Genomic DNA, 20,071 nt, shown 5'->3' on the forward strand with positions numbered 1-20,071 from the left:
TCAGTTGATGCACTTGAGGAGCAATGTGGACCCACTTTGAACACTGTGTCCAGAAAAAGGTGCCAGTGGCACCTTTTGTTAAGTAAAATCTGTACAAGTGATATATGTGTATGTGCAGCGAAAGCAGTACTTTTGTGAACATGGTGTGTGAGTGGTTTTGGCAAAATATGTACAGAGAGTGGCAAAACAGGGAAAAATGGTGTAGGTCATGGTAAAAGTGGATGGGGGCAATGAAGAATTTCAAGGCATAAGTGTAAAAAAGGGCTAATGTATTTTGTTGGAATGAGGAACAGAACAGAGTGGAGGGAAACATTAGCCAATGGACTTCTGCACTTTCCATGGACCAGAAGAGGAGGAGGAGCTGGTCTTGGGTGTGAGAGGGGCAATTACTAAAAAGAAAGGACATACTCTTGGAAGGGGCTTGGTGTTGATAGCACTTATAATGGCGAAGCACAGTGATCACGTCGTTGGCACTCAATTCCCTGAAGGCACCAGAGTTGAGGTTGTCAAGGGAGATGAACACCTGACCCTCTGGAACAAGGCAATTGAGTTCCTTGATAAGACTGGAAAAGGGGAACAGTTAGCAAGGACTCAAAACAAAGGTGAAGAGTTAAGAGTTAAGAGATGATCCAGCTTAGTTCCATCCCTGCAGCTGCTGGCAGAACTTTGTAGTCATTCTCCCACTGCCAGTGCTCAATGAGGTTCCAGACCACAACTCTGTGGTTACAATTGACAGCCTCTGGAAGGTTAAAAGAGAGTACCCAAAAAAACCAATGCACATTGGGAAAAGAGTCAACAAATAAAAAACCTGATGCACATTGGGATAAGAGTCAACAAAAAAAAACCAATGCACATCAGTTTGGAACTTGTCAGTGTGGTGAACAGTAAAAACACACAAAGTGTACATACCTAGCTCCAGGTTGGGCAGGGCAAGTAGTCTGGCAGCCTCCTTGCATTGGTCTTCAGTGTTGCCTTCAGAGTACTGGCACACCACCAGCTGCTTGTGAGGCTTGGTCTTGATCTCCTCCACCTCCATCTCCTTGTCCACATCAATCACCACTGGGCATGTGCATTTCCTCTCCTTGCACTCTTCCTCTACCAGCTTGCACTTCCTTGGCAGCACTTGGTGCTCCTCCTCCAGCTCCTCCTCCACCTCCAACTCCTCCTCCCACTCCTCCTCCAGCACTTCCTCTCCCTTCTCCTCCTTTTTCTCCTCCTCCACTATCTCCTCCTCCAGCTCCACCCCCTTCTCCTTCTCCTTCTACTCCTCCCCCTGCTTCTCCTCCTCCTCCTCCTCCAGCTCCTTCTCCTGCTCTTCCTCCTCCTCTACCTCCTTTTCCTTCATCTCCTCCTCCTCCTCTTCCACATCCATCAGCTCTTTCACTCCCTCCTCTGCTATTGTTGGTGTACACTGCATTAGCAGTTTGAGAGACTGCTGCTTCATGTGGCCAGTGTCTTGGCCCTGCGCCTGCAGCAACCTGTCAATGTATGCCTTGGTGATAACCTTGGTGTTGGGTTGCTGGTGCACCTTTGCTAGGGCATTACAGGAGCTTGCTAGAAGCTCAGTGGCTGACATGGCTGAGAAGTTGGGAAGGCTGGAGGCAGCTTGGTGAGAAGACATTGAAAGGAAGTGTGTGTTGAATGTGGGTGGTACAACAAAATGATCAAAACAGGTTTTTTGACATTTTATAGGTAGTGAAGGTCTACAAAAAAGCTGTCTGCATTAAATTCTAATTGGAGGGACAGGAAACAGGTGGCGAAATTTCATGTGGTCTGGAGAGCTTTGAGATCTTCCTGATGTGCATTGGGTTTTTTATTTGTTGACTTGCTTCCTGATGTGCATTGGGTTTTTTTATTTGTTGACTCTTTTCCTAATGTGCATCAGTTTTATTTTGTTGTCCTGTTCCCCAATGGCATTGGGTTTTTTCTCCACCACAATGAGCCACTCTCTCCCCACCAACACTGAGGTCCTCGCCTCTACCCTACTATCCCCAATCTTCAGCCAGTCCTTACAAGCCACAGCTCATACTCCAAGGAATAAAGTTCTCTGAACTGCCAACTGCTGAAGAGCAAATCCCCAAAAAGCATCGCCTGCTTGTACTGTTCTTGCATCATTCTGTTGTCACAAGAAATGCCTTGATAGCTTCTCCTTTGCTTACATTCTCAACATCACACAACCCTTTGCAGATCTCAATGAATGCAATTGCACCACCTACATCATCAACATCATGTCAGCCAGCTGTGTCTCAACACTACCTGAGTGCCACTTCAAGTTGCAACTCAATGGTTCTCCAGTGTGTTTGAATGCTTTCCAAAAGGTGCCAACCCTTTTTATTGCAGCCTTACATTTGTTATCCCACCTCACATTGCTGCTCTACAAGGCGCATGGTTTCAGCAGGAAGAAGTGGCGTTCTGCTAAACAGATTTTCATTTCTGGTGGGCGTGTCCCAATACACAACACCACTGGATAGCAACATCCCTCAAATGCCACCTCCAATACCCACTTATGGCTAACCACTTTCTTTTATGTTATTGGGGATTGCCTTCCTGATGCCACCATCCACTTACCTATTTCTTTGACTTGGTGAGAAGTGCACTCTATGTGTGCCAATGCTCATCCCTTGACTGTTCCTGTGCTCACCTATTCTGCTATGCTCAAACACATTGCTTCCCACTTTGCCTATGTGAAGTTGCCTAAGAACTCACACCTTGGCAAGTGCTCTGCTTGCAGGCTTTAAACTCCTCCAATGCATTATTTGGTTTGGGCTGTGCTGATGACCAAGTGGGGCAAAGGCAGATGTGAGCATGCAGTGTGAGCAAGTAAGATGCACAGAAAAGTGGCAAAGTTGTGTTGTTGTACACACAAGGAGCCACTTCCAACCACCAGCAAATGTTGAGGGAGATCACCAATCAGGCACTCAAGGAGTGAGGGTAGTGAGGGCAAGTCTTTTGGGTTGAGGACTGAAGCTGCTGTGCATAGTGCCTGAAGCCTCTGTCCAGATGCTTCTCATCTCTTTACAGATGTGCTGTGCTTGCCCTCAACACTCAGAGATCTCTGTAAACTACTGCAAAAATACAAAACTGATGAACAAGCGCTGAAGGTCCTCAAGAGCAGGCCATTCAGCTCTGCACCACATCAGAGCTGTGCAACATCACACACCAACAAATGAAGACCAGCACAGCTACAGCAGCCAAGTCCATCAACTTGCCACTGGTAGGCTGTGCTGTGCTAGCTGCATGATGATGATAATGGCTACAATCTTGCACCTGGGGTGGGGGTTGAGCTTGGTGGCCTGCACACCCACAAAACAGAGCTCCCTCTCATCAGACAGACCATGGAGTCAGGTCTAGGAGGAGCAAGGAGGAGAGGAGCAAGGAGAGTATGGAGGAGGAGAAGCCCAAGGCTGAGGAGGCAGCTGGTGTGGATGCCAACCTGCCTTACAAGTGGAAGGGAAAGTGTAAGATTAAGAGTGAGGATGAAGAGGTGGAGGAGGAGGAGTAAATGCAAGTTGTTCCTGAACAGGAGGAGGAAGAGGCGCCAAGGGCCAAATGGCAGTGGCATATGATAAACCTGATTGAGGATGAGATGAAGGTGAGGCCACACAAGGAGCCAGAGGTCTGTGACTACAAACAAACTGGCACTGTCTGATGCTGACCTTGGTATGTCCATCTCTGTTTCAGTTTAGTGTTCATCAAGTCAACAAGTTGTATACCAATAAAAACTCCAATGTGCATTGGAGGTTGTTGACAAATAAAAAGCCTGATGCACATTGGAAGTTGTTGACAAATAAAAAGTCTGATGTGCATTGGAGGTTGTTCACAAATAAAACTACTGATGGAAGTTGTATTTGGGCTGTTGATCTAATTGGCCATCTTTCCAACAGAGTGACACCACAGTGTGACCCTTACAGGCATTTGTCACCTTCTGCACTCCATTGTGGATGGTGGCTTCCTCACCACCAAGACATTCATTGTTCAATTGCTGGGAGAGGAGGAGAGAATGGATAGGTAAAATGAGAATGAGTTTGGTACTTGTCCCCATCAAATTGTCACACTTCCATCAGCTCATCATTATACCTCTGCAGAGGCCATTGACTGCAACCACAGAGTCATCATTTGGTCTCTCCTGGAGTACTGGACCTGGGACAATGTCTACAAAGTGCCTCCAATGGTCAGCAACATGCAGCTTAACTGTATCATCCTCAACCACATCTCTGGGTTCAAGAACCACATCTACTCCACTGGCACTGTCACCCTCAAAGCGTACAACTACTACAAGCAAGGATTGAATGCCCTCTACAGCTGTGGGACCTAGCTTCTTGGTCTCTTTTCACTTTCTCCAGACCCTGTCTCACATTTACCTTGTGTTTTGTTAGTCTCATCTGTCAGCTCAGGTCAATACTTCATCTTGCTTGACAACCTCACTACATTGGCCTTCCAGAATCTGACCACAGAGGAGATGAAGGTTGTGCTCCACCACTACAAAGTCTACTACTACAGGGCACCTGCCAAAAGTATGCATCTCTTCTCTTGCCTTGCCAGCATTATGCCCACACCACTCATACCCCACTTCCCCAGAATGGTTCCCCAGAATGGTTGGCATAGGGATTATTGGCAGGACCATGGCTCATCTGGATCAGTTGCCCACAACAGTCCTTGCCTGTGGCTTCCATTTTGATCCCATGAAGGACACTCTCAAAGAAATATATGCCCGACTCTAGCAGTCTTCTCTCTCAGCATCTTTTGCAAGTGTACACTTCATTGTCAATAATCTGTACATCTTTTGCATCAGCTAAGGAAAAAGAGTCACTGACCCTTTTTCATGAACACTTGGTTGACAGTAACCTACTCAACATAGAACATACCAGTCAATGTGCCACAACAAGGAGGTTGCCTTGAAACAGGTGAATGATCAATGAGACCACCCAAGCACATCATGTAGTGGTGAGTGAAATGCATCCAACTCTTGGGAAGGGGATGATGGCAAGGCAGGGGGATGGGATTTCAAATATGAGACTCATGTAGTCACTTGGGCATGACTTAGCCAGCTGCGTCTGACACTTGTAAGCCAGCCTCTCAGATGCAGCAAGGTTGAGGTGGGCTGCCCTGTGTGCATGATAGGCCTGTGCCTCTGCTGTTGACTTGGCACACAGGCAAAGCTGCAGTGGCACTATAACAGGCCAGCTACTTCCTCAACCTTACCTTTGCCAAACTTGGTATGTTCTTGCTTTATTCATACATTTTTTACACATCAGATGTGCAATTTGCACAATTTAGGATCATTTTATTGCACACTTTGTGTAAGTAATATCAGAAATGTTCCAAGTTCAGTGTGCACAATGTGCATCTGATGCACATTGGATAAGAACTCTGCACAAAATATTTATAATTTTAATTCACATTATATATCTGTCATCTGCATTGCCCTCAACATGAAGTATGTGCATACTGGGCATCCAATGCATGTTGGATTGTTGGGCTGTCCATTTTTCAAGTTACAATTTGTTATGGTTTTGATGTTTTTGGGATTTTTTAGACAGATTGTATGTGCATGTCTCAATCTGATGTGCATTGGATTGCCATTTCACATATTATATCCACTCTGGCATCTCTGGTCTTCTTGTGCATTTATGTGGAAGGCTGGCCAGAGCATCTCCACCTTCTTTTCCTCTTCATGTTGTTCCTCTGCAAGCAGCTCATCCTGATTTATGAATAAAGGCAACTTTAGAAGGAAACAAGAGTAACACTCCAGTGGGGACAGACATGGTACCAAATCTTTGTCATGAACATCATACTCATAGGTTGCAAGGCCAGAAGAGGTGGAGAGGGCCACTTTTCAGCTTTGTGCAGATCCTGCAGAAAGAGAAATGGTTGAGTTGGAAACGTACAAATCAAGAGCTGTGTTTTTTGTGCAAATCAGATGGTCTTGTGAAATGTGATGTCTGGGAATACTGAGGTGTTGTAGAAAAAATCAGTCATACTAATCTGACACACAGGAACAGGAAAGTGGAAATGTGACAACACAAATATGGCACTTTTGCACAGTTTTCTGTACAGAAAAGTGCATTTTGACCTTAAAAAAATGAGTCACTGACCCTTTTTCATGAACACTTGGTTCGTAGGAGTTTATTTTAAAAGTTGGAAAGATTGGAAAGACAGAGTTTAGTATTCACTCCTATCCACATCAGAACCAAAGTGGAAAGGGGAAAGTGACCCAAGGTCAGGCAATTGGTCAATGTCAGAGTTGTGGTGAGGGCTTCCCTGCTCCTGCTCCTGCTCCAGCTCCTGCTCCTGTTCTTGTGGCACTTGTGTCATTATCCACAGCAACGAAAAAAGGGCATGGTTGAATACCTGTGCAGGGGTGCTAGGAGCTGATGCCATGGAGGTTGAGATGGAGGAGCAGGGTGAAGGTTGAGAAGAAGTTGAGGTACTGGATGAGGTGAGTTGATGCACCACAGTCCAGGCTGCTGAAATCCAGGACATGATGTCAGATGGGATGATGTTGGTCTCAGATTCATGCAGTTGCACAGAAGCTCCATTGATGTGGTAGCTGAAGTTGAGATGGAAGCAGGCATAAAGTGGAGTAGCACAAAGTGGAGTGTAGTTGAGAACGCTTTGCACTTTGGTGCTGGAGGTGTAGGCAGTGAGGACAAGCTGATAGAAGACATGACCTATTGTTGGTAGGAAATCAGTGAGAAGAGTGTAGGAGAGTAGGGGAACTGGACCAGTTGGGTCTCAGGTAGATGGGCCTCAGGGAGGTCCTGTCCTAGTGATGTCAAAAGAAGGACTTGTTCATCTGCAGGTGACCCAGTGTAGAGAAGCTTCTCTTGATGCCAAGTCGTCTGGCCAGCTCTTGGTGTAGCTCAGCCATGAATTCTCATCCTTGATCACTCACAATCGTCTCTGGTGGTCCCCACCTTCCAATGGGGTAGAGCGCCAACAGCTCAGTTCATAGCCCTCATGGCACAATCCATTGCAGCTGTGCAGACACCTCTGTCAACTTCCCTTGGCTCTTCATTGGCCAGTAGGTCCAGTAGTCATTGACTCCATTGATCACAACTTGGTCAAGTAGAGCCAGTTGTTGTGTCATGAGTCAATACAGCTTCTCAGTGTCCAGGTAGCAGAGGACCAGGGCACTCACAAGAGCCCCCTTGAGCTCATTGAACACACTCTTTTCCTCAATTGTCCACTTCCACTTGACTTGCTTGCTCATGAGCTTGGACAGTGGACTCACTACATGAGAGAAGCTCTTGATGAAATGCCTATAGTAGGAGGCCAACCCAAGGAAGCTCTGCAGCTCCCATTGGTTCTTTGGCAGCCTTGCTTCATGCACCAACTTGATCTTCTTCAGGTCAGTCTGGATGCCATCATTGCTGATGATGTGGCAATACTCCATCTTGGCCCTGGCAAACTCACATTTCATGAGCTTGACATACAGTCCACGCTCCCAAATTCACCAAACGTCTCCTCAAGGTGTTCAGGGTGATTATCAAGAGTGGTGCTGTAGACAAGGACATCATCCATAAGTACCCACAACCACTCTCCCCTGGACAAGCCCATCATCTCATCTATGCTCACTGGAATGTAGCCAGTGCATTGGTGAGCCCAAACAGCATCACTGTCAGCTCATAGAGCCCTCATCTCATGACAAACATGGCTATCTTGGAAGCCTCCAGTGTGAGAGGGATCTGCCAGAACCCACTGCAGAAATCCATCTTCAACCAGAATCAGGCCTTCCCCAGGCCCTCAAGACACTTGTTTGTGTCCAGCATCAGATACAAGTCTCACTTTGTCTTCTTGTTGAGCTCACAGTAGTCAATGCAGAATCAATCTCCATCTCCAGAACATGTCCTTGTTCCACTCAAGGAGTTCAGACAGCCTGGGCTTGTCCTTCTCATCAACATTGAACTTGTGGTCATTTGAAATGAGAGGTCCAGTCATTTTGAAAAGTGATTTTGTTTGTGAGTTTAACCTCATAAAAATAGTTTTGACAACACAAAAATGGTTTTAATTTAAGAATAGCAAGACAAAGTTGGGAGCATCTTGAGAAATGGCAGATTAAAATACCATCATAATCACTTGGAGCGTTGCCAGTGCATCTAGCATCATTACCCACAGCTTCTCCTCAAATCACAACCAGTAGATTGTGACTGACTCCAACTTCTCTTGTCAGATCCAAGTTAGCTGGTCATACATGTGTGTACCTGATGGTTTAAAGGGTGTCTTGGGGGCTTTGTCTCTGTTGTTTATTGGAAAAAGGCTCTTCTCCAAACCTCCTTCAACAGAGCATACTCTCTGGTCAATGGCAGTTACAGTATCTAGTAACCAGGCCATCATGGTTCAGAGCTTGGTCAGGCTTTTCCCAGGCCAGTGGCAGAGTTGTGGGACATGTTGATGCTACCCTGGACAGTGACAAAGAAGACTTTGGCACTGACAACTTGGTTGTCTTGGTAGTCAAGGTCAAACTGGTGGACAAGGTCAAGCTCATCATACTTGATTCAATGGATTGGATCTAATATGAAGACAATCCTGCCATCATTGCCAAATGTAGGGGAGTAGGGGAACTGGACCAGTTGGGTCTCAGGTAGATGGGCCTCAGGGAGGTCCTGTCCCAGTGATGTCAGAAGAAGTCCTTTATTAACCCCTTGGTAACGTATAATATAGGAGAGTTATCTCCAGTGGTAAATCCAGGGAAAATCCCATTTCCCTCATATTGCTCTTGGTGGGCAACATAGCCACACCCTGAGGCGTGGCAGAACTGGGGCTCTGCCACAAGAGCATGTAGCCACCAAGTCAGATGAACAAAATACATACTCAGTTGATGCATTTAAGGAGCAATGTGGACCCACTTCAGGTTCCACCTCTTGATGAGGGAGGGCTTCTTGTAGGCCATGAGCTTGGGAATCTTGGCGATGTCCTGGACCAGCAGTGCCTCTGGATTGAAGTGTAGATGTTGGGGATGCTCCCTGAGATGAGATGCAGTAGCTTTCAGGGGCTTCTCATCAGCAAGGAAGTTGAGAAGCTGCCATTTCCAGCACATTAGGTATTAGGACAGCAGTAAAGCAGTCTGTGTGGTGAGACAGGTTAGTAATCAAACACATGAGCCTTGTTTCAGAGAGCAATGAATAATTCATACCACATCAATTCAGATTGGTGTAACCCATCATCTGGTTCAGCCTGTGCTGATCCCAGTGGTGAGTAGATGCATCAAGGAGATGTCACACAGGATAATGTCAACTACCTTGGGATTCTGCTTCACATCCTCAAACACATCTCAACTGAACAGCACAAGCAGATCCGGGCAGGCAAATTCTCAAGGTAGGCAGCACTCATGGCCAACCATCAACATTGAGGAACTTCTTCATGATGCCTGTATAGTTGCACAGATTTTCTCATAACTTCCTCTGTTCTGCCTCATTGAGCTTCTGAGGCTCTGGCTGCATGAAATAGTGGAGTTAGTAAGTGTTTGGAAGTATGTAATTTTCTGTCATGTACATGTACATGATGAAATGTACCATTGAGCTGATGAGCTTCTTCCAGTTGATGGCTTGCTCACCTCATGTAGTGGTCCAGAACTTGTTGGTGCGCAGGGTGTTGCAGTGCTGGAAGAAGTCCTCCCACTCATCCTTGTGAACTGCAGCTGCATCATGCACAATGATTGCCACTTGCAGTATTCATGTCTTTTCATCTACCTACAGTTCTACAACTGCAGCTGGGAGAACAAGAACAAGTACATGCTGGCCTACTGCCACTGGCTGGTGTTCAACAAGGTGTTTCAATCAATCACCATATCCTTCCTGCCTGTGGGACACACCCATGAGGCTATCAACCAGATATTCTCAACCTTTGTCAATCAAATCCTGGATGGATCCCAAAATCTGTGGTGTTCAGGGAACCTCCAGGCCTCATGTCTTCTGCTTCTCCTGCCATGAAGATGATGTGCAGATGTTCACAAAGGCTACCATTCCTCTGCCTCCTAGCATGTGGAAAGACTGGCCTGATCTGGATGAAGACTCCAGTCACCTTAGCCCAACCTGCACCAAAGAACTGCCTGATCCTGAGCCACTCAGGAGGGGAAAAAGAAGGAAGTGATTTGTTGGTGTTGTGTATTGCACACAGCACCTGAGGTTTATCACAGCACCCCATGTATGGCACATTGGGCTGACTGGGCAAACCTCTTGATGAACCTTTTGAACCTCCATGACAAGTGCTCACTCTGACCCATCTCAAAATTTCTATAGAATGGAATTAAAATATGACTGGAATGGCTGTATACTTCTTTGTCTAGACATGTCCCTTCTCTTTGATAGAGTTGTGCTTCAGCAATGGCATAATCACACCAGGGCAAGATAGAGAGAATGACCAATGGTTAGTCAGGGGAGCGGAGCAGCGGAGAGGGCGGCGGAGAGCATGTGGGTGGCAAAGGCGTGGTTGGGGAGAAAGGAGAGGGCGGTGTGGTAGTGCTGGATGGCCGTGTCCAGGTGGCCCCGCAGGTGGTGTGTGAAGGCGAGCGCCGCGTGCGTTTCAGGAGAATCGTGGAGGGAGAGGGCCTGCTCGAAGCAGGCGACCGCGTCGGGGTACCGGCCCAGCTTGCGGTAGGCGTGGCCCAGGTTGGCCATCATGGCCTCCTCCCAGCCGGACGACACGTCCCCGCCCGTGTGCTGCCACAGCGCCACCGCACGCTCCAACTGCGTGGCTGCCTTGCTGTACTGCTTGTTGTGGTAGGCCACCACGCCCAGCTCGTTCCACACCAGCGCATCCTCCCCGCTCAGCCCACGCGCCTGCCCAACGCAAGCCAAAGCCAGAGCCAAACCGCGCATGTTTACATCACGCGAAGCACCGGGGGTCAGCCACGCGGGCACTTTGCTGGAGGGAGGGAGGTAAGGTACCTGCCGGAGGTACTGCCGGGCGAGGTTGAAGTTGTGAGCGCGGATGAGCTCGGTGCCGATGCAGAGGAGCGGGATGTACGAGGAAGGCAGGCAGCGGTGCGCCGTGCGATAGGCCGCCATGGCCTGGTCCTGCTCCCCCTGCTCGGAAAAGGCACGCCCAAACGCCAGCCTGGCAGAGCACCACGCGATTCACCGGATGATGCGAGAGAGAGAGAAAGCCGTGGCAGGACCATCAACCATCACGCGAGGGAGCAGGAAGACGCGTCGTGGTGGTGGAGGGTACCAGGCAGGGCCGGCCTCGGCAGGAAGAGCGAGGGTGGTGGCCTTGCTGAGGTAGGTGCGGGCCGACTCCAGTTTGCCGGTGACGAGATAGTAGCAGCCGACCGCGTACCAGGCCTCCGCCTTGCCCGTGTGCCGCTGCGCCACGGCGTGCGCCCAGGCGAACAGTTCCCGCTTCTTACCTATGTGGTCGGGTTAGTGAGCCGCGTGATTGCCCTCACCGCCAGACACGACGTGAAGGCGGGGAGCGCCAACCTAACTCGACCAGCACCGACGCGTAGAGCCACAGGAGAGACCCTTCGCGGTACGGGTCTTCGTCGAGGATGTGCTTCGTGAGGCGGTGACACTCCTGCAGCCGGCCCTGGTAGAAGAAGCACTAGTGGTGCGCAAAGAGAGGCTCGGCATGTCAGGGCGCCGCGATGCCAAATTGCACGCACCACACGTGCGGTGCTAATAATAATAAGAGCACCGTGTCAACACCTCCTACCTCTGCGTCGGCCGCCACACGAGCCAAGTTGGCGTCAGCCCGAGGTCGGGCCGGCCGTGGCTCCTCTTTTCCTGCCTGTTCCTCGCTCTGTAGAGGGAGTCAAGAAGTCGAGGCGCGTGTATGTAAGTATGGCTACCTGGTGGCAGGTGGTCACCACTGTGCCTAGCGCCCTCCCAACTGTGGCCTAACCACGCCGGCAGAGAGGCGTACATCGTCGACACGCAGCTTCGTAGCATAGAGGGCTCGGACGGATGAAAGCTCCTGTGGTAGTGCCTCACAGACCTGATAAAAGAGCGCTCGCACTGCGCCGTTCACCACAAGCCACCGCCCTGATTAGCGCGGCTGCGGCGAGTACTAAACATAAACAGTTCGCGGTGTGAGTGACAGCACGAGGAGGGACAAGCGCCGTACGTTGGTCCGGAGGCAGGAGATGGCGGTCGGCGAGCTTCTCCAGGGCCTCGGAGCAAAGCGGGTCCTACAAGAAGAGGCGTCAGTCAGTCAGTCAGGGAGGGGACAGCCCAGCTGGTTGTGCACGTGCCGAGAGTGCCGCGGGATATATGAGAGGGAGACCACACCTGCAGCAGAGCTCGCTGGTAGGCTGTGGCAGCCAGCGCGGGCTGATCAGCGGCGTCGAGGAGCTTGCCTCGCGCGAGGTGCAGCGCCCCGTGCAGCCCCGCGTTGAGTCCGTGCTGTGGCGCCTCGAATCCCTCCGGCAACAACTCCAGCCCTGCCGCCAAGTCCTGCTCGCGCAACCGCATACCTCCCCAGGTGAGGTTGTGGTCGTTGTGGTCCGTCGGTTGAATGAACCATGTGGAAAGCACCGGGGGTCCCCGGAGGGCGAATCGGGTGTGGCCCGTACCTTGACCTCCAGCAAAGCGGTGGCGGCGAGCAGTAGAGAGCGGGCGTCGTGCAGGTGGGCGTTGTGTTTGCGGAGGAGGTGTGCTGCTCGCCGGGCCTGCCCACTGCGGACCAGCGCCCGCCCCAGCTCATACACCGCCTCCCGCTTCTCCCCCTCCTCTACACGCCACCCGTTGTTACACGCGTTAAAACCCCTCCCCCCCTCAACCCCATGATGGTGTTTGTGCAGGAAGAAGAAAGGCGGAGCACCAGCGGAGAGAGCAAGCAAGGCCTCCGCAAAGAAGACGGCCGACGAGGGTAATCCGGCCTCCAACTGCGCACGCGAGGCGGCGAGAAGAGCAAGGCGCTGTGCGTGCGCGTCCGTGTGCAGCTGTGCGATATCCATGCCAGAGACTCCTGCCCCTCCTACGGCACCACTCATCTTCTCTTGGCGCCAAAATTGTTTTGGCCTTGTTTTCTTTCCATTTTCTTGATATTTCAGTTTCACGCAGTATTCCCGGAATTACGAAAAGATGAAAGGAGGATGTGATTCGTTTGTGTGATTAATTGCAAGTACATGACATGAAGAAGCTGCCCTCGAGTACCATTCGCCGTCTGCGCACGGATACGGTGGTTGTGGATGTACATTCAGCAGTCAAAGAGCTCATAGAAAATGCTCTGGATGCTGGTACGGCTGCCCCTACTCGATTGTGGTGGGCCTGCTTGCATTGTGTTCCCCAGAGTAAAAATGTGCTGGGCTGCAGGAGCCACACGAATAGACGTTCGACTGGAAGGTGGAGGGCTCAAATCTGTAGAGGTGCGCGGATCCGCAACGGTGGTGGCGGAGGTAAACGTTTCGTGCTAAATGGAAGGGGGGAGGCAGGTGCGGGACAATGGGGTCGGGATACCGCGGGCGGAGGTCGCGCTTGCAGTAGCGCCCTATTACACTTCAAGGCTCCAGGATTTTGCTGCGCTGGAGACCCTCCAGTCCTATGGCTTCAGGTACGTACGGTACGGTGGCGCGCCGCCACTGCGCCTGTGCGAGAAGCAAAATGGCTCAAGGTGCGGGTGGGGCATTGGGGGCAGAGGGGAGGCGCTGCACTCGATCTGCAACAATTGCGGTGAACTGAGCATTATGACGCGGACGGCGAGCGACGACTCAGGGCTCGTCACCACCTTCGACCACAAGGGCTTGGCGCTGAGGTGCGTGTTGCCCGTTCGCTGCGTCAATCGAGGCGGATTCACCCACTTACTCCACTCCCCCTCCTCCTCCTGATCAGCGCCAAGCCCACGGCAATGGAGTCAACGGGCACTGCTGTGATCGTGAAGGAGGTAGGTACCCGTTCCCTTAACGCAGCCTGGCCTATGGCAAGCATGGCTGCACGTGCATGCAGTCGCGAGATGCACTCACCCCATTCGGCTTGTCCTCAACCAGCTGTTCAGGAACACTCCCGTGCGACTCCAGGTGGCCAGGAATAGGTCCAAAGAAGAAATGCGCAGGTGCGCCACATCAGTGATGTTTGATGCGCCGACGCCACGTTATGGTTGGCTGTACAGTTTTCAACCAGCTCACGGTTCGCCTGTCCTTAGGTTGACCCAAACGATGTGGGCCTACGCGATCGTGCGTCCGGACGTACACTTTACGTTGCGAGCTCTGCCGCAGGTCGATTTTGTCAAGCCCCCGCTCCCCTCAACCGCTGTACGGGATTCTTCTCGGCGCCTTTGTTTGCCCCCCCCCGGTGAATTCGCGATGCGTCTCTTCTTCTCACCCGTTCTCTGTCTCTGCAGGCCGCAATCAAATTCCTGTGCACCGACAAGGTGTTTGCCCAGCTCGAGGAGGTACTTTCTCCCTCCCCTGTGTGCCTTGTGTTTGTGCTCCCTCCCGCCCCCACATCCACGGTACGACTGTTGGGTCTATTTTTTTGCCGCCCAGGTGCGTGGGGAAGTGGACGGTGTGGCTTCATTCGAGGGCTTCCTTCCGCGTGGCAATTCCCTGGTTGACCTATCAACGCGACCGAGCAACGATCGCTGCTTCATGTACCTATCTGTACCCATCTATCTCTGTGGCTCACACCTCCAGAGCACACGCCAGCCTAAACTTCTCTCCCGCGCTCGTCCCGATCCAGTTTCGTCAACCATCGCCCAGTAGACGTGCCACAGATCGCGCGTCTGGTCAACAAGTACGTTGTGGGCCAGGCTCCTCGCTTCACTTTCGGTGGTTAAATGAAGAGCTCCTCATCTCTGTGTGTGTGCGTGCGTGTGCGTGTGCGTGTGTCGTGGGACAGGAGCATGCGGCAACACTTCTTTGGTGAGAATGGGGATCGCAGAGTCCAGCGACGATTTGCTTTTATCGTGCTGCACCTCAATATGGCCCCCAGCAAGTACGACGTCTCTTCTTCTCCAATTCTAGCGCCATTCCCACGCGGATGGAACACTCACTCACCGCATTTGCGTGACCAGATACGATGTTAATTGCTCGCCGGACAAGCGGCAAATCATGCTCCACGCCATCGATCCCATCCTCGAGCAGCTCCGCACGGTCCTGCTTCGTCTCTACCCGGCGCAGGGTGCACCCGGCTTTGCCGCATCGGAAGCCTTTGCCTCCTACGCCGCATCCCCGACCAAGGTCAAGGTCACCCTGGTGAACCCCACCACTCGCGCCACCACACAGGTCTCGCTCGCGCAGCTGGCTGGTGCTCCCCGATTCACCGACCATCCCGCCGCAGCCGGACTCGACACGACCACCGATGACGGAGAGCCCGACGAACCCAGCTCCCTGGTGGAACACAGAGAGGGCGGCATCGACGACGACACCGAGCCGCCAACGCAGACCTACGGCCACCCACCAGCCAACTCCACACCTGGCATTCAGTATGCTCCTGCGGCGCAGGCCCACGAACGGGAACACGAAGCCGAATATCATCAGGGAGGAGGAGGAGAAGAAGAGGAAGAGGAAGAAGGAGAGGAGGCCCACACTCAAGTCTACGGCGGCCGCGGTGGTGGAAGAGGAGCTGGCGCTGGAGCTAGTGGAGGTGGTGCTCCCAGCCGGCAGCCGGAATTCGGCGGCGGGCATTCGACCCCTCTCGTTTCGCCCCGCTTCCGTTCACCAGTCGTGGCCGCACAGCCGGCTGCTACTGCTGCTGCTGCTGCTTCTTCGTACCCGCGCGTCGCCCCGGCGCCCACTCGCGTTGCGTCGCTCGACACGGGGGGCGCGCTTCCGCCCGGTGGCGCGGACCTCAGTCCCTACACGTCGTTCCTCGCCTCCATCGACCCCGTGCGTGCGGCCCAGCTCCCTCCAGCCGCCACGGCCAAGCGCAAACTCGACCGACTTCCCCACGATAACCACCATCACCACCACGACGATGACGAGAATGAGGCGGAGGACGAGCCTTGCGGCGACATACGAGTACCCGCCTTGCCTCCCCTTTCCCGCAATTGCCGCGAGAGCACACCCATGTCTCTAATCTCCCATGTGGCCCGTGTTCCTCCTCCGGTAGCGGGTGGGCAATGACGGAGAGGCGAGCCGACGAGCAGCCAAGGCCCTCAAGACGGAGCGCAGCAGCAACAGCGGCCCCGGCAGGGAGCTGCGGGTGACGGTGGGCGTGGAGGATCTCTCCCAGCGCATCGCCGCCACACAACTTGCGGCCACGCAGCGAATGGCACGGTCGCCCTCGGGTACGTTCGTACGTGGGAACCAGCAGCCACCCCCGCCCCGCCCCTCTCACCCGTGTCGCGCACACATCGCGTGCGGCCCTTACATTGGGCGCGCAGGCAGCTCGCCCGATGTGCGCCTGGTGGGCGTAGCCGGCCTTGACGGGCCGCCAGAGCGAGGAGGCTCGACTCTCATCGTGTCGGTCGGGGATCGCCTGCTGGCCCTGTGTCCCTCACTCGCAGAGAAAGCCCTCCAACAGCAGCACGCCCAGCCGCGTGAAGCTGCCGGCGCATCCCACGTCCCGGTACTCTCTCTTCTTTCTGTTCTTCTCTCCTGCCTGGTCTCTCCTTTTTTGGATGGCGCCGCCCGATCTAAACCGTGTTGCATTTGTGGGGGGGGGGTGCAGGGGCGCCCCAACCTGACGCGCGAGGCGGGGGAGCTGCTGCTGGCCCGCCTGCGGTCGGCGCGACTCCTCGGAGACCTGGGCACGGCCATGCCCGTGTGGTGCAGCCCCCTCGCAGGAGGCCCTCCTTCGCGATCCCGCGAGCACCACCAATAATCACCACCACGGCGGCTTCAAGAGTCGCGATGGGCGGCGTGTGAATAGACCTAAAAATCAAAGGGCGGTATAAATAGGGGGCCACCTCTTCTTCTCTTCGCCTTCCGCCTCCGGCGTTCGTACACCCGTCGCGACCGATGAAGGAGAATGCGTGTTGGACGGCGGTCGGTTCTCAGAAGCCCAGTCGCTTGAGCCACATCTGGAGCTGCCACGTGTAGTCGCCCTTGATCTCGAGCGAACCCGCCCGCTCCACGACCTCCAGGCCGGGGTTCTTCGGCCCACCCAGCACTCGCCACACCTCCTCGCGCAGCTCCTACGCAACCGCCACCGACACCACCGCGCACGTCCACCACACCAACCACCACCAGTCAGCACCAACAGCACCACCACGAGCAGAAGAAGCAGCAGCTCCCCTGCTGCCGCACAAACAGAACGGCCTCTAGCGGGGGGGGACTGGCTCTGACAGTGCTTCACCCCGTGCGCCGGTGTATGTGCGGAGAAGGGGGCGCTGTTTACCTTTCGGTCGCCGCTGAATTTGCGGAGGATGGTGATCTTCTTGGTGCGTCCATTTTTGTAGTCGGTGTAGATGGGCAATCGACCGGACTTGGTACGGAGCACGCGGAAGGGGAGGGCATCCGTGTTGCCGAGAGGGGGCTTGTACCCGGTGGGACCAGCCCCTGTCACGGCCTCCTCGGAGTGCGGAGGCGGGTAGCGCAGGCTGCCCAGCGGCACGACAGTCTCGGAGGTGGCGGAAGTCGAAGTAGAACCAGCAATTGTACGCCTCCATCCCGCCGCCGCCGCATAGGCACCGGTGGTGGAGGGACGCACGCACGACCCAAGCACGGCTGTTCCTCTCCTCATCATTTCTACTTCTCTGATCGACTGCGATTTTTTTCTTGGTTTTCCTTTCCCATTTCCTCTTACCCATTTTTCCTGGTTTTGCGCGCCAAAGCCGCTTCATCTCGTAGATCGCATCAAGTACGGCCACGCACACCACGATGAAAAGTTCGCTTTGCCTCCTCGCCTTCTTCGCGGTGTTCCTCCTCGCGGGTGCTACCGACGTCGATGACTCCGATGTTGTCGTGCTCAACGCCCAAAACTTCGACGCCCAAACGGCCGAAGGCACCTGGATGATCGAGTTGTATGCGCTCCTCCGCCCAACTTTGACTTGCGCATTGTGTTGTGTTGCTATTAACCCATATACAGCTATGCGCCGTGGTGCGGCCACTGCAAGACGCTCAAGGTAGACACCGGTCCTCCAGCGTGAGTGGTGTTGTGTTGGTGGTGTGGCTTGGGGGGGGGAGGTGCTCATCACCCGAGTAGTGGTAAGTAGTAGTCCGTAGCTCACCGTTTACCTTCCGCTTCCGTTCCGCAGCCCACGTGGGCCCAGTTGGCCACGGCGAGCAAGGGCAAGTTCAACGTCGCCATGGTCGACGGCAGCGCAGAGCAGGGTACGTCCCAGCGCCTGTCACTCCCTCCCCCCCGCGGCGCGCTCGAATTAACCAGAGAGAGGGCGTTGGGTGTGCCAACAGGCCTGTCCAAGCGCTTCGGCATCCGCGGTTTCCCCACCATCAAGCTGTGCGTCTCTCGCGTGACCCTACACGGGCCGTAGCGGGCCACTGATGTGTCGTGTGTCGTGTGTAGCATTCGCGATGGCAAGCTGTATGACTACAACCTTCGCCGCACCGTCGAAGACTTCACCGCCTTCGCCGAGGGTGCCTACGCCAAGGTCGAGGCCAAGGAGCTCCCTGCCGGTGCCCTGTCCCCCGCCCTCTCCTCCTCCTCCTCCCGGTGGTGGTCTGGCTGGCTGGTGGTGGTGCAGCAGCAAGCTCACAGTGAAACGTTCGTTCTTCCGCTGGTTGGCAGCCGCCCCGGCCACTCCGGCCCCTACTGCCGCCGCCGAGGCCTCCGTGGAAGAGTCGGGCGACGCGGCTAAGAAGGCCGCGGTCATTCTCACCACCGACAACTTCGACGAGCTGACCCAGTCTGGCGACTGGCTCGTGGAATTGTACTCATTTCCCCCCTCTTCCCTTCCCGCAACTCGCCAGCCGGGAGGGCAACGCGTTGACCGGCATTCATTCCATTTTTCTTCTTTGGTTTGCAGCTATGCCCCGTGGTGCGGCCACTGCAAGCGCCTGGCGCCCGTCTGGGACCAGCTCGCCAGCGAGGCCGACGAGTCCCTCCACGTCGGCAAGGTCGACTGCACCACCAACAACCGTGCGCCTCCCCCCGATCTCAACCCCCCCCCTCCCGAGACCGCAAAATCTGGCGCTGACATTCATGGAACGACGTGCGCACGTTGGTTCTTGCTCTGTGTGTGACACACGACACACAGCTGTGTGCAGCCGTTTCGCCGTGCGGGGCTACCCCACCATCAAGCTGTACTACCCCCCCCCCCACATATTGCTGCTTGCATGATTATTGCCACCCCATTCCACTTCCGGGTGTGGAGGACGCCTTGCTCACACCGCCTTCCTCTACTTTCTTCGCCACCAACACCACCCCCACCACCACCACCCCCACCACCAGGTTGCAGAACGGGCAGCCGAAGGACTACAGCGGAGCGCGCACAGTGGAGGCTTTCCTCACCTTCTATCGCAACGCCAAGACCGCCACCACCACCCCCGAAAAGAAGGACGAGCTCTAAGCTGCATCCACCAGATAAGATCCCCTCCCCCCCCACCTGTGTGGGCTGTTCTTCTTTCAAATGGAGAGCTCTTATGAGCTTTTCCAAGTCGCCACGCCCCCCCTTTGGGGTTGGTTGCGGGGTTTTCGTGGGGACTTCGACTTTTTTAGGGTCACATCTCTACCGCCTCGACCAATGGGTGCCCACCGCAACGTTGGGAATTGCTCTCTGCGCGGTTCGACAGGCACACTTCGCCTTCGTTTGGCCGCCACCACCTTGTACCCCTCTACCTTGTGCCACTCCTCCATCTCTCTACCGTCGTCGATGAACTTCCTGCGCAGGACCCCACTCTCTGGTTCGACCTTGGCCACACCGCCCAAGTTTGTGTTCGCTGCTCACGCTAGCGGGTGATGCCTGTCATGGGACAGGCGTGCGGACTCTATTCGTGCGTGGCCACGGACCCACTCACGGACCCGACGGCCGCTTGCTCGGACAGGGCATTGGCACAGTAGACTCTCTCTCTCCTCCTCCTCCTCGCACCGTTGTGTCGCGCCCCGCCAGGACCCCGTTCTCATCCACGGCGTGCTTGGGGTGGTTTCCCTTCTTTGGTTGAACCCCAGACATTCCCGTTCTCGACGGCTGAGACGGCCAAGAAGAAGTACCACACGGGTCGGGCCGTGTGGGGCTACTTCGTTGTTGGCGTCGTCGCTCCTTGCTGGGCTGTTTGGTTCAGCGCGTACGC

The 20,071-nt window shown here is 54.0% G+C and overlaps 7 protein-coding genes across 7 annotated transcripts; 3 read left to right on the top strand and 4 right to left on the bottom strand.

Moving 5' to 3' along the window:
* Nucleotides 1-1,036, bottom strand: ACA1_149770 (uncharacterized protein; the record flags this gene model as incomplete). Its single annotated transcript, XM_004351514.1, has 4 exons — nt 1-43; nt 438-523; nt 666-739; nt 910-1,036. The coding sequence occupies 4 exons, from the start codon at nt 1,034-1,036 to the stop codon at nt 1-3; spliced, it is 330 nt and encodes a 109-aa protein (XP_004351566.1).
* Nucleotides 1,037-4,168: 3,132 nt separating this feature from the next.
* Nucleotides 4,169-4,315, top strand: ACA1_149780 (uncharacterized protein; the record flags this gene model as incomplete). The annotated part of the gene is made up of 1 exon (XM_004351515.1): nt 4,169-4,315. One exon carries the CDS (start codon nt 4,169-4,171, stop codon nt 4,313-4,315), a length of 147 nt encoding a protein of 48 aa, XP_004351567.1.
* A 2,049-nt stretch (nt 4,316-6,364) lies between these two features.
* On the bottom strand, nt 6,365-6,796 carry ACA1_149790 (uncharacterized protein; the record flags this gene model as incomplete). Its single annotated transcript, XM_004351516.1, has 4 exons — nt 6,365-6,430; nt 6,454-6,671; nt 6,721-6,761; nt 6,789-6,796. 4 exons carry the CDS (start codon nt 6,794-6,796, stop codon nt 6,365-6,367), a joined length of 333 nt encoding a protein of 110 aa, XP_004351568.1.
* A 3,577-nt stretch (nt 6,797-10,373) lies between these two features.
* On the bottom strand, nt 10,374-12,413 carry ACA1_149800 (tetratricopeptide repeat domain containing protein; the record flags this gene model as incomplete). Its single annotated transcript, XM_004351517.1, has 8 exons — nt 10,374-10,781; nt 10,890-11,058; nt 11,173-11,350; nt 11,424-11,544; nt 11,638-11,742; nt 11,866-11,984; nt 12,067-12,130; nt 12,231-12,413. The coding sequence occupies 8 exons, from the start codon at nt 12,411-12,413 to the stop codon at nt 10,374-10,376; spliced, it is 1,347 nt and encodes a 448-aa protein (XP_004351569.1).
* A 944-nt stretch (nt 12,414-13,357) lies between these two features.
* On the top strand, nt 13,358-16,703 carry ACA1_149810 (DNA mismatch repair protein, Cterminal domain containing protein; the record flags this gene model as incomplete). Its single annotated transcript, XM_004351518.1, has 13 exons — nt 13,358-13,494; nt 13,579-13,695; nt 13,773-13,828; nt 13,887-13,992; nt 14,083-14,191; nt 14,281-14,331; nt 14,426-14,529; nt 14,619-14,672; nt 14,778-14,873; nt 14,953-15,898; nt 15,990-16,167; nt 16,264-16,448; nt 16,551-16,703. 13 exons carry the CDS (start codon nt 13,358-13,360, stop codon nt 16,701-16,703), a joined length of 2,292 nt encoding a protein of 763 aa, XP_004351570.1.
* A 172-nt stretch (nt 16,704-16,875) lies between these two features.
* On the bottom strand, nt 16,876-17,490 carry ACA1_149820 (ribosomal protein L49, putative; the record flags this gene model as incomplete). The annotated part of the gene is made up of 3 exons (XM_004351519.1): nt 16,876-17,016; nt 17,220-17,380; nt 17,436-17,490. The coding sequence occupies 3 exons, from the start codon at nt 17,488-17,490 to the stop codon at nt 16,876-16,878; spliced, it is 357 nt and encodes a 118-aa protein (XP_004351571.1).
* A 211-nt stretch (nt 17,491-17,701) lies between these two features.
* ACA1_149830 (protein disulfideisomerase domain containing protein) lies at nt 17,702-19,350 on the top strand (the record flags this gene model as incomplete). Its single annotated transcript, XM_004351520.1, has 9 exons — nt 17,702-17,844; nt 17,910-17,946; nt 18,079-18,154; nt 18,236-18,281; nt 18,348-18,457; nt 18,570-18,711; nt 18,808-18,920; nt 19,039-19,084; nt 19,233-19,350. 9 exons carry the CDS (start codon nt 17,702-17,704, stop codon nt 19,348-19,350), a joined length of 831 nt encoding a protein of 276 aa, XP_004351572.1.
* Nucleotides 19,351-20,071: the final 721 nt, after the last annotated feature.

This window comes from Acanthamoeba castellanii (assembly GCF_000313135.1).
Source record: "Acanthamoeba castellanii str. Neff unplaced genomic scaffold scf7180000084715, whole genome shotgun sequence".
Classification (NCBI taxonomy): Eukaryota; Discosea; order Longamoebia; family Acanthamoebidae; genus Acanthamoeba; species Acanthamoeba castellanii.